At 25.8% G+C, this 19,347-nt stretch overlaps 1 protein-coding gene and 1 pseudogene across 1 annotated transcript; both read left to right on the forward strand.

Annotated features, from left to right (window-relative positions):
- Nucleotides 1-10,741: 10,741 nt before the first annotated feature.
- Nucleotides 10,742-13,440, forward strand: LOC124918538 (homeobox-leucine zipper protein ROC8-like). The gene is made up of 4 exons (XM_047458647.1): nt 10,742-10,813; nt 11,389-11,604; nt 12,359-12,527; nt 12,627-13,440. The coding sequence occupies exons 2-4, from the start codon at nt 11,389-11,391 to the stop codon at nt 13,418-13,420; spliced, it is 1,179 nt and encodes a 392-aa protein (XP_047314603.1). The 5' UTR covers nt 10,742-10,813; the 3' UTR covers nt 13,421-13,440.
- Nucleotides 13,441-16,648: 3,208 nt separating this feature from the next.
- On the forward strand, nt 16,649-18,255 carry LOC124918539 (annotated as a pseudogene).
- The last annotated feature ends 1,092 nt before the right edge of the window (nt 18,256-19,347 follow it).

Genomic DNA, 19,347 nt, shown 5'->3' on the forward strand with positions numbered 1-19,347 from the left:
AAAAATAAATATATCTTAATATTAAATATATAAATTATTAATAAGTTTATATAAAATAATGAAGAAAAAGATTATATATATAAGATAAAAAATAATAAAAATATTAATTACAAAAAAAAATTAATAATTATAAAGGCGTGAAAATTAATAATATTATAAGAATTTGAGAATAATTACCGTGTATATTATAAATATTTATAAAAGATAGTTAATATTATATTATATTATATTATTAAAAAAAAAATAATTAAAATTTTAGGAAATAGAAATTGATTATTGGTGGTGAGACTATATGTTTAATCATTATTATTATTATATTATATATCTATATTATTAAATTTGAAATATTTTATTATTATTTAAATATATATAAATATTTTAATAAAAATTAAAATTTTATTTATTAACTTAATTATATTTTTTTTTATCTTGTATTACATATTCTTGTTATTAATAGTAAAATTTCAAATTATTTTACTCTATCAAAAATTATTATAATATGATTACATATTAATAAAAATAATTATAATTTTTTTAATTTATTAATATTAATATATTACCTTATTTATATAATAAATGTATTGAAACATTTTGTAATTTCAATTTATTAGTAATAATGATAAATATTAATTTAGTTTTTACATAAAAAAAACTAATAAAATTTATTATTAATATATTTATATGCTTGTAATTATAATTTTTAATTAATAAATTTGATTAAATTTATTATTTTACTGTATATAATTCTAAATATTTTATAAAATAATCATTTCAAATATTTAAATTTTTAGATTTTAATATATATTAAATTTATTAATATTTATATATATATATATAATTAAATATATTTGAAATATTATTTAATAGAATATTTATAGAAAACTATAATAGAAAAATGTTTAAATTATCTTATAAATAAGTAATTCAATTTTTCCTTAATTAATTTTCATAATACTCAACTATCATTTTTATCAGTTTTATACATATATATACAAATAAATTAAATATTAAATTTGTTAAATAGATTTTTTCAATAAATTTTTAAATCATTAAATTACTTAAATATTTGAAATAAATATTTTTTATTAAATAATATAATATATTTTTAAATAATATTAATAACATAATTCTAAATTACTAAATTTAAAATATTATTATTATTTTTAAATAAATTTAAATATTTAAAAAAAAAATTAAAACTTTATTTATTAATTTAACTATATTTTATCTTTTATAAATATTATTTGGTGTTAATTTTAAAATTTCAAATTATTTTACTTAAAAAATTAAATTATTTAAAATAAATAAATAAAATTTTAATATAAAATATTATATATATAATTTAAAATATTTTAATAATTATAATTATTAATATTAACCTCATTTATTTATAATAAATTTATTGAAAATTTTGTAATTTTATTTTTGAAGAATAATAAATTTTAATTAAAATTGATGTAATTTGTAAAAATATTTTATTTATTTTTTCAAATTATTTTTTCATTTTAAATATTTTCAATTGATAATTGTTGTACAAAATATAAATATTTTTATATATTTTAATATATATATCTTATTCATTTATATTATATATATGCATTTTAAATAATATATTTTTTTGAAAATAATATTTTTTTATTAAATTATATAATATATTTTTATTTAATTTATTTTTAAAATAAAATAAAATTTTAATTTAATTATTTTAAATTACTGAGTTATTATTATTATTATTATAATTTCAATTAGATAAAAAGAGAGGTTAATTTTGAATTAGACCTGGTTTTTATCAAATTATCTTCCAACACCAACTTCCAATGTTGTAAAGCAAATAGGTGAGTTGTTTTTTTACCATATTTTTACTAACCAAAAAAAAGTCTAATAAAGTTTTAATTTATAATTAATATTATAATATTAACTTCATTATATATCTCTAATTATTTGTTTTTTTAATAATTATAAATATTAAATAAAATTATTAAATATTTTTTGTAAAATTAATATTTTACTAAATATAAAATATTTTAGATTTTATTATTATATTAAAAAATATTTATAATATTATAGTATAATATTAAATAATATTTTTATATTTTCAGACATATATTTTTTTTTAGATTTGAAACATATTTTTATTTATTAAATTATGTAATAATTTATAATTGTATATTTTATAAATAATTTTAATAACATAATAATAAATTACTAAATTTGCATGTTTTTAATATATTTATTAACTTAACTAATTTTTTTTTTTATCTTTTATTAAATATTATTTTACCTTGATAAAGAATTATTATAATTGATATATATTAATAAAAATAATTATAAATTTTGTAATTTAGTAATATTAATATATTAACCTTATTTATTTATTTATAATAAATGTATTTAATAATTTAATAATTTTAATTTATTTTTGTAATAATGATAAATATTAACTAAAATTACTGTAATTTGAAAATATATTATTTATTTACTAATTTTAATTTTGTCATTTGTATATTAAGCCAAACTTAATTCCATTAAAACATGTTTCTTACGGGATAAATAATAAAAAAAAATATTTTTTATTCTAAATATAATATAATTTTGGAGAGAGTGTAAACCCAAATTTTATTATTATGGGTAATACAAACTTCCCTCACTAAAAAATAAAATAAAAATTAAAAGTCAGTTATTTTTAGAATTATAGATTAGTTAAATATTCATATGATATATTATTTATTATAGAAAGGAGGAGAAAAATTTGAAGAGGTGTACATTGAAGACGAAATAAGATAGGAATTTTTTTTTATATATTTTTATTATATAGGGTTGGGAGAGAAAAATAAATTAATTAGAAAAAAATTAAAGTAATATATATATATCGAAAATAATTAAGATAAATAAAATTAGGAAGATAAATTAAATATAATAAATATAATTTATGTATAATATTTTGGAGTGAAATAATATTATTCTAATTTAATTAATTTTGAATTGGTTTTTTTTTTTTTATAAAATTAATTTTAATTAAATTAAATATTAATATATATTTTTAAATTTATTAAATATATATAATTAATTTTATGAATTTAAAATTTAATTTTGTTGAAATGTTTGAAATATTAAATTTTGAATTAAACAATCAATTAAGTTATATAAAATTATATTTAGTTTAATATTACTTAGTGTTGATTTATTTATTTAAAAAATACATACTAAAAAATTACAAAATCAATTCATTTAAGTTTTTTTTTTTTTTTTATATTTACTGTTTTCATTTATATTTTTATAATAATAAATAAGTCTCAAATACTTTTCTCAATAAATTTATAAATGTTTGGAAAAGCTCTATTGCCTTGTCTGCTTCTACAGATTGTTAGTGGTGGGAGCTTTTTTATTTTTCCTATGATTCTGCGGATTCAAATGCGTATGCTATGTATGATTCAGTGGAAAGTTCGGATTATCCATCCGGCTTCGCGAGACCATTTCGGCCTAAACATGGCTAAGGTTAACGTAGTCAAGCCTTTCTTTACTAGAGGAGAAAGAAGACAACACCATAAGTAATTAGAGAGGTTCACCAGGTTCTGTTCTGAGACAGAAAGACACTCTTGGTTTTTGTATGATTCGATTTTTCCATATCTAGGTGAACAAAATGGCTTTCACTTCAACACGTCTTCGCTCGTGATCGCTTAGAGCCCCTTTTCCATCAATTGGTACTCCCAACGCGTCGACCACACACGCCCTAGCATAGCCTTTCCCGCAGGAACATCCACAATAGATCCAGTGCGCTTGACAAGATCTCCTTCTTTAATAGCAGTATCACTACCAAAAACAACAATCCCAACATGATCATTCTCAAGATTCAAGGCTATTCCTTTCACACCGCTGGCAAATGAAACCATTTCCCAGCTTTCATCTCGTTCAATCCTTAAATATATTTTCAAATATATACAATTTTAATTATTTTATTAATTTATCTTAAAGTTATTTTTGTTTATTTATTATTTATTTTTTGAAACATTTTTTCTTTTTATTTAAATATTTTTATATAATATATATTAAATATATATTATTAATTTTATATTAAATAATAACAGTTAATTTTTGTTTTTTGTAATAAAACAATTTTTGTGTATAATATTTTGTGTAAAATTATACATGTGACCACTATAAATTAAAATATGTTAATATATATTTTTTTTATTTTTATTTAATATATATTACATATTTATTATTTTATGGATATATATATATAATAATTAAATTAAAACATATAAATCATTTTAAACGAAAAAACAAATTTTAAGTTAAATGTATTTGACATAATAAAATAATATTAATAATTTTTAAAAAGAATTGTTTAATTTTTTATTAAAAAATATTAATATCGGTTTTGGACATATTACTACTCAACTTTTTCAAACACTTTACTTTTAAAATTTTAATATTTTTAATTAAACCAACTATTTTATTCTCACCTGTTCATAAAATTAATGAATTTCTCTTCAACTAATTCATCAAATTACATATTTTTAACCACTCATATTTTTTTTTTTGAAGTAACACTTTCAAACATTTTTAATAAAGTTGAATTTATGTGTAAACTGCCTCACACTTCGAACATTTAAAAAAAAATAATTGATGTGTAAACTGTCATGGGAGACACACATGCTACAATGGATGGGACAATGAATCGCGATCCCAATGAACACAATGTTTAATGAAATTAATCCTGAATAAATAGTCATAAATTTTAGACAACATATTAAATAAACATTCTCATAAATAAAATAAACAAATAACTATGACATTTAATACAAAATTAGGGAATAATGAGTATTATGATAATTATTAGACGATAATGAGTATAATTAAATTAGATACAAAATGTTAAAAAACTTTATTTGTTGAATTAAAAGATAATATAATTTAGCATATAAAAATAACTAAGTGCATATTGTAAAACAAGTTTTAAATGAATAAAGAATAATTTAATATATATATTAAAATGACAATATTTTATAAATGACTCCACGTTTAGTTTTGATAATTCATCTTCACAATTACAGTTAGGGTAATTCGTCGTGAAATCATAAAATGTGTAAATATTTGCATTGACACTAACGAATGTATAAAGATTTAAAAAATATGATGTTGAGGACATCAGTGAATGAGTTGTGACTTCAATCATTTGTTAGGTGTCTAACTATCTTTCTTCTCGTGGAAGTGCGGCAATTAAGTATTTTTTCCCTCTAATTACTATTATTCTAGATACAGTATGATACAACATTATTTGGACTACAAAATCAAACCAGACTCTAGAACAAGATTTTAATCTCACCACATAAAATTATTTGATTATTGTCTTTCATTTGAAAGATATATCAGAACAATAATTTAAAAAGGCTTGTATCAATAATTATGACTCGTTTATTCTAACAAAAATATTTTCTTTGTGGGTTTTTTTATTCTTACATTTCACATCCTTTATGAATGAAGATGCTAATTATAACTCACTTTAGTTATTACACAAATATTGGTGAGAATCCAATGCCCCCAAAACCTAAGGGTTTCTCCGCAAGAGATCAGATCATCGATGGTCGGAAAGTATGATGGTTTTAATGATTTTAAGTTTGGACAAAAGGATTTTAAACTAAGTTCCATTAAAGAGTGTTTTCACGCAGGGACGAATCTATGTAGGGGCTCAGGTGGTGACATTTTTTTTTATGGTTAAAATGTGACATTACCCCTTAATTATTAAAAAAATTCACTATTTTATTTATTTAATTTAAAAAAAATAGCAAAACTTACTTTTATTTACCCGTTTTATCTAAAAAAAAAATCATTTTTTACTTCAACCTATCCTAAATTTTTATTAAGCCCACTCTACCACTGAATCCTGGGTCTGTCCCTGTTTTTACGTGTTTTTACGGGGTAGAACCTCCTCAGGTAGTTAAAGTTTTTATAAATATATTCAAATATAAAATCGAATATATATATATATATATATATATATACTCAAAAAAGTTGTAATAGAACATATATGTGAGAAAAATTATATAAAATTATAACTCATAAAAGCAAAATTTTATTTAATATTTTTTAAAGTTTTATGTTTTTTTTGTAAGAAAAATATGATAAAATATTATATATATATATATATATAAATAAATAATAAAAATGTAACATTATATAATTATTAAATATTAAAAAATTAATTATAAGAGAAATATTTTGAATTAGAATAAAAAAATTATATATATATATATATTATATATTAGAAAAAATAAAAAGATAAATCATGATGGATTCGAAAATAAAAAATACATTAGTTACAAAATCTAATTTAAAATATATATATATATAAAATTATAAAATAATTTTAAATGTATAATTTGGTCTAACCGTTAAAGTATTCGCGTTTCATACTTAAGAATATAGTTCAAATTCCTTTAAAAATAATTATTATCGTGGGTGTGAATTGGTGGATAAAGCAGAAACGAGTTGTCGGCTTAAGTAAACAAACATTGGTGAGTTAAATTATGAGTTCGTCATATAGGGTGAGTTAGGGGCCTATGATCATGTCGAAAGGTGTATAATCGAATGAAATATTATGTTTATATCGAAATATGTAATAAATATTTTACTAATTAGTTTAAAAAATATTGTTATTAAATTTTCCGATAACATTTTGTGATTATCTTTTGGGTAAAAATAAATCAAGAATATTAGTTTTATCAAAATTTATATACATAATTTAATGATTTGTAGGTGTTACTAAATTTTATAATAAACATTTCATGATTATCTTTTGGAGTATAAATCTAATCAAGAATATTAGTTTATCTAAATTTTATATAACATAATTTACATTGTCACTTTATTTATAATCCCTTATGAAAACTTTTCCCACAATTAACATCTGTATAATATTATTATTTTAAATTAATGACAATAAACGTGTCTGACTGACTTGTTATCAAATCAATTTTAAGTTTAATATTAAGCTATCTGACTAATAATTAAAAAAAGATGATTGTATTATTTTTATTAATTATGAAGTTATGTATTATTATGGTTAAGGTCTTGTAAATATAATAGTATTTGATTAATTTATTTATAAAAATGATTAAGTGCATATTTATATATTATATAGAATATTTATTTAATTGTATAATATATATATATATAGATATATATATTATATTAAAATATGAATGATTAAATTTATTAAAAATACTAATTAAATATATATAATTAAAATTTATAAAATAATAATTCTATATATATATATAATAATAAATTAATTCAGTTTACGATGTATTTAATAATAAATTATAACTGTTTAAAAAACAGCCAAATTAGTAGTAATAAAAAATGAGGTTAATAATAAATTATATTAGTTTGAGAATAATTAAAAATAGAATTTGGTTTGAAAAATTGCCTATTGTTTATTCCCTCAATTTTGCTTGGCATAATTATTTCAATCTATAGTCATTCTATCTTTACTTTATGTCTCAAACTGGCTTTATATATGTATATATATTTAATTATTAAAGTTAGTCACAATTATAATAATCACATATTTAATTTGACATAATGACCATATTAACTATCATTTAAATATTATTTCATGCAATAAAAATGTAACTAAAATATTTAACTGATTCATTATTATCACATATGATTAATAATAATAACTATCCCAACTAATAATGAATTAACACAATTAATTAACTCAATAAATTCCATTTTTATTAACATCTTAATTAAAATTACTAAACAAATATATGGAATTAAAATTCAAAATAATAATAATAATTTTTTACCAACATCAATCACAAATTGAAATATGTATAGTGTTTACGAGAGCATATGAATTGATTGATTGATGAAATTTTCAAATTATGCTATTTTCATTTAAGCACCACAAATGTCAGCTAACTCCTTGTCTGGTTGCCCCTAATTTATACTATATAAGAACTTGAAGGGAGCTCAAGGAACATATAATAATTAAGGGTTATACTAATATTCTAAGACAACAGGGAAAACGGAAGTTATTTGGATTTGGTAATTATTTGTGCATGCTTTATTCTCGGATTGTCATCAAATCTTGCTTGTTTTTCTTCATTATGTTGCTATTAGGAAGGGCGATTGCTATAGCTAATAACTTGTTCTTATTGCTCAAGTTAGGATGAGAAGACATTAGAAATTTCTTTGGTGAGTTGTTAGGTTAAAGCAAACAATATTTGATTTCAGTTTCTTACGTTAATACTATTCATGTCATGCTGAAGAGATCACCGACTAAGGTGGTGCCAAGGTTAATATCTATAAGCAACATCAATGAAATTGTATTAAAAATTACCATATTGGAAAAACATAATCAAATCTGTTCAATTGCTAAAAAAGAAGAGACAGATTACACAAAATCAATGGTCGATTACAACTGAACATAGAAAAATTATCTATCAAAGATTGGAATAATAAATTCAGTATCTCTGATAATTATGAAGTAGGATACTGTAATCAAAATATCAAAACAGAAAAAAATATTATTTAGGTCTTGGTGTGTGAATACATACATTTTTACCTATTATACTTAAATCTCCATTCATTATGGAAATGGCTTTGAAAATATAATTTTTTTTCTTTCTTTCTATGATTATATAACATTTTTGAACTTGTTTTCACTAAATTGACTGATACAGTTGGCATTTCTTTTGATTAGGTATATCTTCCTTTCTTCAGTTACGGTGGCATAATTTGGAAGTGTTCTCATTAGTTTCATTTCTTTTAATTGGGTTATTATGCACTGTCAAAAACAGAAAAAATTAGAAAATTTATTGTGGAGTACAGAAAGGGTAAATAATCACTCTACAATATTGCTGGTCAGTATCTCTTAAATATCATTTCTTTCTTTCCTAAATTGTATGAGTACTCTCTTTTATTGATGTTTTGTGGGGAAAATTAGTGTTATATATTTAATCTTCTCCTGAAGCTGTTCAGAGACTCTCTGGTAGAAGAAGGAACAAATGGACTTTGGCTATGGAGGAAACAGCAATGATTCTAGTGAAGAACCAGAGCTTTTCAATAATGGACGAAGGAAAAAGCTGTATCATCGCCACACTTCTCAACAGATACAACGGCTTGAAGTGTAAGAAAGTTCAGTTCTTTGAGATGCAATCTCATTATTTTATAACTTATTGTTTATTAATGCAGTTCTTGTTGTTTTTTAGCTCAACCTTCAATCATGTCTTTACTCTTTACCTTCCATTGAATGAGATTCAATGTTATGGTTGCTTTCTTAAGATTGGATTATATTTTGGTTATGGTAATAAGTTATTTCTCATGAAAAAATGAATTACGGCTTAAGTTGAGTTAGGGTCCTATTCCAAATACTATTGACACGTGTTTGATCATGAGACTTAAATAAAGAATGAAGTCAGAAAGGAGATTTATATGATTTTGTCATTTTCATTTTCCCCACCATTTTTATTTCAGAATTGCAATTATATGATTTTTCCAAACAATTGTAATTCAATTCAAATTCTATTTCCAATTATCAATGCTTTATAAAGTGATAGTATTTTGTTGTGGTTACTTGCTCAAAGTTGGATTCTGATAATAAGTTTTTTCTTACAAAAATAAGGTTTTTCAAGGATTGTCCCCACCCAGATGAAAGCCCAAAGGCGCCATCTAAGCAGGGAACTCGGACTGGAACTAAACAGATCAAATTTTGGTTTCAGAACAAGAGGACCCCCAAACAAAGGTGCTCAAAACCCTCCTCTTTGTGTAACTTTTTTTTTTTTTTTTTTTTTATGTTGAGAACACCATATTATAAATATTAATATGATTTGGGAGTTTTTCAGACTCAGAATGATAGAGCTGATAACAGTGCCCTTACGGCAGAGAATGAAAAGATGCAATTAGCAGAACCCTTGCTATTAGGGAAGCACTGAAAAACGTAATATGCGTGACTTGTGGTGGTCCTCCTTTTGGGGAAGAAGAACCACAACTTAATCTTCAGAACTTAAAGAATGAAAATTTACAGTTAAGACAACAGGTCAGTCACTTATCTTTACAAAAATAAACATATTTATTAAGAGCTGTTTGATCGTGAATAACACGACTGTTTTAAAGCTCTTAAGTCAATCTATGATCATTTATACAGATGCTTGTGATAATGTGTTTGCAGTATGAAAAATGACTCATTTTGTCCTCCAACTTTCCTGGGAAAGCCAGTGAGCCAAGTCCAGACCCTGTCTCGTCTCCTGGACTCACAGCCCGATGGTCCACCACCCGGTCAAGGAATACAGAAAGGCCTTTTACCTTCTCCTCTTCTGTTGTAAATTCAAGCAATCCATTATCACTAGCCAATTAAATGGGACGAAAGAGATGTGGAGAGACTAGCATGATAGAAGCTGCTCATACTGCCATGGGTGAATTAATCAAGCTTTGAGGGTGAATGAGCCACTTTGGATTAAGTCACATATTGATTGGAAGATACATACTTCACAAGACAGTTACGGAAAGCTTTTCCCTAGGTCCACTCATTTCCGAACCTCCACACCAGAACCGAGTCGTGCGAAAGACTTGGCCGTGGTTGCGATGAATGCGAGATACTTGGTTGACAAGTTTCTTGATACGGTTGTCCTTTGCATATCCACTTTTAAATTTGATATCTCTGAATATTCGATTCTTAATTTTTTTTTTTTTCTTGCAGAAATAAGTGGGAAAATATATTCCTACTATAGTTACAAAGGCTAGGACCATTGAGAATATTGATCCCAGGGTGGCAGGAGATAAAATTATATCATTGCAGTTGGTAAGTATCATTTTGTTTACAGAGGTCTTTGTTTGTTCTAGTGTCATTTGAATAAAATAATTAAAATAATTTTTAAATTTAATATTTAAAATATTATAAGAAAATAAATAAGGATAATTTAATATTTTTGTTGATAATTTAATTGAAGATGGAATAAGGAGTTATTTTGATTAAATTCTAATAACTCTTTATTAAACAAGACCATGGGTTGTTGAGGGTTTAATCCAAATAAACTACTATCATTAACTAAAATATCAAAACATTATTTTATAACATTTTGAAGTTTTAAATACAACAAATATTTTGGTCATTGTATCCAAATAATCCATTTTAACATAAAATTAGATTTTTTTTGAAGAACAAAACTTTTGTTTTTTGAATGAATGAAAACTGAACAAACAAGATCCATGTTATATATAGAGAGGGCGTTTTAAGGATTAGAATGATTTGATTAATGAATAGATTGTTATTGTATTAATCTCAAATAACCCATATCAAACAAGGCCACAATGTCAATAAAATAGCTAGCTATGGAAAGAAAGATGAAGAAATAATGAATTATGAATTTGATGCAGATGTACGAGCAGATTCATATTCTATCTCCACTTGTAGCAGCAAGGGAATACTATTTCCTCAGAATTTGCAAGGAAATTGAGCAAGGTCTCTGGATAATAACAGATGTTTCCTATGATTGTTTTAAGAACAAACATCAACATCAGTTACCATCTCTAAGATCTTGGAAACTCCCTTCAGGCTGCATGATTCGCGATATGTGCGATGGGAATTCAGAGGTGAGTTTGCTTCTCTATACCATTATTATAAAGGGAAAATCCCTACTTTTCTTTCTTCAAGCTTCCATTTTGGAAAAGAATAACCTAACTAGGTTCTTGTTCCATGTATACTAGTTTATTTGGATTTCCATGTTCAATTCTTTTGTCTCAACTAAAATATCATTTTTTTTTTTGTAACATTTTAAAATACAAAATAAGACCCCACATGAGTTTATATAGAGAAGCTAAGTGGGTTATTTATGTTAAATGACTAAAATACCCTTATTATTTAATGTTTAAAAAAATAAAGGTAAAGGATAATTTGAATAATGTGATGATAAATTGGATAGTATTTTATTTTGAAATAAGTCTAAATAATCCTTACCTAACAATATAATCCAAATAAACTATATTTTTTTCATACAGAAAAAATCAGATTATTTCATAATAATCCTAAATCAAACAAGTTGGAGTATGTGTTACACTGTTGTGGTCAAATCTTGATATCATTAATGTTTGAAGATTCAAAGCTCAAAATTTGGCCACATCTTCTCATCTAATAAATTCTTTATTTTTTTTTTATGACAAGTGATGCCCTCAAGGCAATGTAGTTGTACCTTAAATCTCAAATTAGAAATAGTCCAAATTGTAGATGTAACAATTAAATCAACAAGGCAGTGATCAAGGCCTTGTTTGATGAAGGGTTAAATCCAAATAACCTTTATTAAACCCATAACATTTGAAGTATTAATTAAATAGAAAGAATAATTTTCAGGTTACATGGATAGAACATGTGGAAGTAGACGATAGGTCATCGACTCAGCGTGTGTTCAGAGATTTAGTCTGTGTGGCTGGTGCATATGGAGCTCCAAGATGGCTAAGTACCCTGGAGAGGATGATTGAAAGATTTGGATCTGAATCAGCATCAAACTCATCACCCGGGGGTAATTAATTAAGACTTAAAATAAATGTGTTGAATTGATTTGTTTAAGGTGTGTTATTAATTGTGTAGCTAATTAATGTTATTTTTGTTTTGGTATGATGAAAAGTGATCCATGTTCCTGAAGGTAGGAGAAGTGTAATGGATCTATCTCAAAGAATGGTGAAAAGTTTTTTTGAGATGTTAAGTATGTCTAGTACAGGTAAAATGGATTTACCCCACTTAGCTGAACTGAACAATAATGGTGTTCGAGTTTCCGTTAGGCATAGTGATGGACCTGGTCAACCCGGTGGCATAATTGTGAGTGCCACTACCTCTTTATGGCTCCCTTTACCCGGCCATATTCTCTTCAATTTTCTAAGGGATGAGAAAACGCGAACAGACTGGGACATGCTTTCTGATGGAAACCCAGTAAACGAAATTGCAAGGATTTCATGTGGGAACCATCCAGGGAATCGAATCTCTGTTCTTCAGCCTTTCAATCCCAAAGAAGGACAGATGATGATGCTTCAAGAAAGTTGTATAGATTCATCTGGGTCAGTTATAGTGTATGGACCAATTGATTTCCCTGCGATAAGGTCGGTTATAAATGGAGATGATTCTGGTCATATTCCCATATTACCTTCTGGTTTCACAATCTCTGGAGATGGCCGGCCTGACAAAACAAACAACAATGCCGCCGCCGCCGCCGCCGCAGCTGCTGCTTCAACGAGCAGCGACAGTAGTAGCCGGAGCTCCGGCGCTTCAATTCTGACGGTGGCTTTTCAGATTTTGGTATGTTCTAATCTTCCTAATGTTAAGGAACTTAGTATGGAATCGGTGGCAACTGCAAACACTCTTGTCAGTTCTACAGTTCAGAAAATTAAAAATGCTTTGAACTGCCATGATGATCAATAATTATCTCAACACCCCCACCCGACCCGACCCACTTTCTTTTTGGCTTTGTTTGATTATTTTGATACAGATTGTTGTTTATTTATTTGTTAATCAACATTGTTTTTCTGGTGGGTGAAACTATTGTAGTATGTATACTGCCTATTTTGCAATTGTGATGTTTAATGTGAATCTTATTATGTACACAAATCTTATCATCACAATTTAAAATTTATTAGACCATCTAGTATTTTTTTTATAAATATTTTAAAGATGGTTCTATTGCACATATTTGTAACTGGATGTTAAAGAAAGAAGATAGAAAACCTTTTATTTATTTTAACTTTTTAAACATTTAGAAGTTTTTTAGATCCTATGTTATTTATATAATTTAAAATGTGATCATAAGGATTAAAGACATAATTAACTCATAAATACACTTAATCATTTAACTAGACGCATAATTTATCGCATGACGGGCTCAAACCCATAACTTCTCAAAAAGGCTGATAATATTCTCCTCTTATTTATATAAATTTTTGAGATATTTGTACTTTCAAAACTTAAAAACCTTGGTAAGTTGTATGATTTAAAGTCACATTAATTTTTGTTATACATCTAAATGCCTATATAAAAAAAGGTATGTAACAAAATAGATAATGTGAAAGCTAGTTGGGAGCTGAAGTCATTTTTTGAGTAAGTGATTGAAATAAACTGATACAACTCAAAATTATTTTATTTGCTGAGGGCTATCAGTGTCTATAAATAAATTACAAAATGAGGAAATTGTGACTGGAAACAATGAAAGAGAATAATTCCCCCCTAAAAGTTGTAGTCAACCAGAGAGAGTACAATTTTTATATGAAAATTAAGTTTGATGTTTAAGGTTGAAGAGACAAACATTAAAATTATTTATATATGAACTATTCCAAGTTGTTTTTTTAAACAAAAAAAAAAAATATTATGTGCAGAGAACAAAATATTGATTAGAATTTTTGTTTTTTTAAATAATAATGAAATGTTATAAATGAGACTTTTAAGCACAACAAAATAATACATGACAAAAAAAAAAAATTAAAATCATGAAAAACAGTAAAGGAGAAAAACAAAGTGTTCATGCTACCAAATATGTCTTCTTCAACCAGGGGCCGGCGAAGTCCCGAGAATTTGGGGCCTATGCAAATTTAAATTTTGGAGCCCCTAAAATAGTAAAAAAAACAAATTTAAAATTTTAATTAATAAAATAAAATATAAATAATTAATATATTATAATACGAGAAAAAAAGTTATTTTTATAATATATATTTAATATTAAAGGAGAAAAAAGAGGAAAAAATAATATTAATAATATATTATTATTAAATATAAAAAAATAGGCCCTATAAAAATGGGGGGCCCTATGCAACTGCATTGGTTGCCTTACCCTAGGGTCGGTCCTGTCTTCAACTATAATTTTGCAATACATTTAGTAAGATGGATACATACAAGTATAGAGAGATAGAACATTAAGAAGAGGAATGAATAAAGGTATATATTTGGTACTTAATTGAAAAGGCAATGGTAAGAGAATTTACAAGATATGAAGATTAAACATGGATATGCCATCAAATTTGAATTTCAGAAGTATTTTTGTAATATTTTCTAAAAAATGAGTACAGAGTTTCAAAATCGCGGTGTATTTGAGATTTTCTGAGTTAATCGAGAAATCTACGATTCACCTCATAAACGAGTTTTTTTCAACTTTCAACTTGTTACTCCTAAGCTGACTTCAACTCCCAAATTTGACTGCCTTAAATTGAAATGAGATTAGTAAAGAAATATGATAAAATCGACACTGACTAATAAAAAACTAAATCTGCAATTAAAATATTGATTGAAAAGTTAGCTTATCCTCATGTGCTAACAAATTATCATAAAATTCTTGGTGTACACTATTGAAACAGAGAGATCTCTCTACTAACACCAAACAACAGGAAGTTATTACTACTGTTAAAAGAAGAGCTCTTAAAGTTCAACCTTATTTATTCTATATTCCAACAAAAATATTTTTGTTATGCATTTAGAAGGTAAATAAGAATACTTTAAAAGTTGCACATTCAACTCTTTAAAGATCCTCAGGGCCATTGATCTCATATGGCTGTGAAAAAAATATAGTAAGACTAAACTATATATTTTTTTACCTAATTCCCAATCAAATCAAATCAAAACATCAAGAAAATACCTTGTCTGCAATCACAGTTTAGCAACAATTACAACTTTACACTAGAGAAATAATAAAAAAATGGTACCATGAATTAGAAGAAATTAAGGTTATGCTAATAAATATTATTAATGTTGTATAGATAGATAGACAGATTGTAGTTTAAGGCTAATTGGTGAAAGTTAGGAAATGAATGTAAGGAATTCTATGACTTATTCAGTATTGACATTTTGTAAAATAATTTATGAATTATTTAAAGAAGGTTGATTATACTGATAATGACAAAATGATTCATTTAAAAAATGGACTTAAAGGTTATGAATATATAATGATAAAATATTTTAATATTTTGATTAATGAATTGAGTGATGTGATCAATGAAAGATCGAATAATTATGTTTGGTTATATTTAAAAACTAAAAAATTATAAATTTATTGATTCTCTTGGGAAATTTGATGAAATGGCCCTAATAATAGCCTTAATTCCAAAAAAGGCTCGCGCCTGATAATGTTTGCAAAATGAGCCTTTTTGCCCTGCGAAATGTCTGTTTTGCCCCTGTGACTGCACTTAAGTGAATTACACTTACGCGAATTACACTTACGCGGATTATACTTACGCGGATTACACTTACGCGAATTACACTTACGCGGATTACACTTACGCGAAATACACTAACGCGAAATATGTAATATGCGTACATTGAAAGACTCATATTACATATACGCGCATTATGTAATATGCGTCTTTCATACTATATAAAGCGCCTAATTTTGGCCCTCATTTTAAATTTCCAATTTTTAGGGTTCCGACTCTCTCTCAAACCCTATCCCCTCCGATCCCGCTGCTCCGCTAAGGTAAGACATTCTCGTCTCAATTCATTCTTATGTATTCTAGGTTTTGAATATTATCCAAGTGATATTATGTTGGATGCAGGATCTAGGGTTTTAAGGAAATCTTACAAGTTTATCTATGTAAAGATGATGACAATCAACAACACATGGGTTTGTAATTCATTGATCTATGGAAGCATAAGTTAAACGTTTCGACGGATATGGAAATTGAAGAGGAGAATCCGACAGAGTTTAACACTCTCAACATCGGTAGAGGAAACTTGCGGACTGGTAAAAAGGAAACGTTTTGTTTTGATGATTTTGAATCTGAAATAGAGAAATGAGTAAATCAGGTATCTATTTGAATTCAATTAGGGTTTCAAAAGAGTAATTCATATCATTCCTTTTACTACTACTTGATTTTTGTAGGTAAAAGAAGATTGAAATATCTGCAGATGCAAAAGGATAATCATTTTTGTGCAGATTGTGGCTCTCCAGACCCGAAGTGGGCGTATGTTTCTTACTTAGTATTCGATATTTTAAAAATGTTGATAGAGTTGTGATAAGAATTAAGAGGGTTGATTGTTTCTATTTTCAGGTTAGTTAATATTGGAGTTTTCATATGCTTAAAATGTTGTGAGTGCACAGAAGCCTTGGAGCACATATCTCAAAGGTGAACTGAGTGATGGTTCTCAATGATTGATAGATGAATTAGATAAAAAAATGGTATGTCCTAACTCATAAGTGATTTAAACAACAAGAACAGGTGTTATCGGTGACATTAGACGAATGGACAGAGGATGAAATTGAGGCGATGATTGATGTAGGAGGAAATGCTTCTGCTAATTCTATTTACCAGGCTTGTATTCCAGATAGTTTCTCGAAACCTAAGCTAGATTCTAGCCACGAGGACCGTTCTAAATTTATCAGGCCAGTTTTATGATTGATCAATCAGTGCAACTAAACTTTCTTTGGTTTGTTTCTATTGTAGGTCTAAGTATGAGCTGCAAGAACTTGTGAAGCCTAGCTTACGTATTTCTTCAAATTCCAACAAGAAGTCAAGCAACAATTTGCAGTCTAGTTCATCTCATTCCGTAGTCATTCTCTATCCAAAGATCTACATTTTTTTGTGTGGTTAATTCTGTTCATACTAAATAAATAATTATGAATTCCTGATGGATGGCTGACTGACAGGAAGAAATGGTGGAATTTATAGGAATGCTCAAGATAAAAGTGGTTAAAGACACAAATTTAGCCGTCAGAGAGATATGTTGTCGAGTGATCCTTATGTTGTTCTTACTCTCGGGCAGCAGGTGAGTGAATTGAGTCTAGTCCCGGTTTTTTGTATATTTTGAAAATGTTAATATGATACTTTATATAGAAAGCGCAAACAACTGTTATGAGGAGTAATCTTAATCCTATATGGAATGAGGAGCTGATACTTTTAGTGCCCCAGAATTATGGGTCGGTGAAATTGGTAAAAAAAGAAGATTGCTTTGTTTTTTTTAACAATTTTCGAAGATAATGAAATTATACATGCATGCAGGAAGTGTATGACTATGATACATTTTCTGCTGATGACATAATGAGTGAGGTAGATATTGATATACAATGGATGATAAGTTCTACAATGGTATATGGGGATGCTGCAATGTTTGGAAACATGCAAATTGGGAAATGGATAAAGGAGGATGATAATGCCCTCGTAGAAGACAACACTGTGAATATAGTCGATGGAAGGGTGAAGGAGGAAGTGAGTCTTAAGCTACAGAATGTGGAATCGGGAGAGATTGATCTAGAACTAGAATATATTCCTCTTGAGCAATAATCATCTTAGTTAATCTTAAATATAACTAACTCTCTTACTTGTAATCGATAATAATAAGTTTTTTTCCAAAAAAAAAAATAATAAGCTCTCAATTCTCATTGAAGCCATTTTGTATAGAGAATTCTAGTTTTGTAAATCATTTACAGTTTTTTCCAGATCCTAAAATTCTTCACCTGTTTCTCCATCAAGCTTTCTCTCTTGATGAAGCCAAATTTTCTTATTTTGTAACACATTATTTTACCTAAATTTATATATAGAGTTTCATGGGAATAGATGTGACTGACTTATACAAATTACTTTCTATATTTGTTACAAATTCTATTATAGTCTGATATTCTAAATTTTGGGTTGGGTTTGTATTTTGTTATGTATGGTGTCCTGTTTAATCAGACTAAGTTTGTTGTCATAAAGTTTTATTTTTTTGTATGAATACAATTAGTCATGGATGAATTGTTCTCAATTGTGTCAACAATACTGCCTAAAGTGTCCGAATAATTTGACAAAACAATATCCAATCATGTTTAAACCGTCATCTGAAAATGATGAAGTTAATCTTTGATGAACTTAAATAGTCAGATAAGAATGATGGAGTTATGATTACTTTGATCTTTGATGAACAAAAGGGCCAACAAGAGGACATGTGTTTACTATTTCATCTCTCATTGATGAAATAAAACAATTACATTTCTGTTGAACTTCTACAATGTAAATTTAGTTATATTGTCTAAATATTATCTTTTAACTTTATATATCCAATTCATAATGAATGAAAATCATTTAAGTAGTTTTTCAATGTTAAAACTAAATATGAAATGAAAGAAAAACAAATCAAATAATAACAAAACAGCTGAAGGAAAGGAAAAAAAACTCATTCCAACATTTAATAGTTTTAATTCAACTAATAATTAAATATCATAATAATAAGAATAATAAATTCTTACTTATTTTTTTACCAAGTTTTGGTGGGTAAATAAGGATGAGTTCCATTATTCATTCTTAACCTAACAAGAACCAGGCTAAACAGTAGACAAAAATGAGCAAACTAACATAGAAGTCAAAACTCTTCTTTCTCGAAGATGGTCTGTTTTGGCT

This window comes from Impatiens glandulifera, unplaced genomic scaffold (assembly GCF_907164915.1).
Source record: "Impatiens glandulifera unplaced genomic scaffold, dImpGla2.1, whole genome shotgun sequence".
Taxonomy (NCBI): domain Eukaryota; kingdom Viridiplantae; phylum Streptophyta; class Magnoliopsida; order Ericales; family Balsaminaceae; genus Impatiens; species Impatiens glandulifera.

What these genes read in the sequence shown, in the direction of transcription:
- LOC124918538 (XM_047458647.1), top strand. Translation starts at nt 11,389, where the DNA reads ATGTACGAGCAGATTCATATTCTATCTCCACTTGTAGCAGCAAGGGAA. An exon ending in TGTGCGATGGGAATTCAGAG is followed by an intron (nt 11,605 to 12,358) that starts GTGAGTTTGCTT and finishes AATAATTTTCAG; the next exon opens with GTTACATGGATAGAACATGT. An exon ending in ATCAAACTCATCACCCGGGG is followed by an intron (nt 12,528 to 12,626) that starts GTAATTAATTAA and finishes TTTTGGTATGAT; the next exon opens with GAAAAGTGATCCATGTTCCT.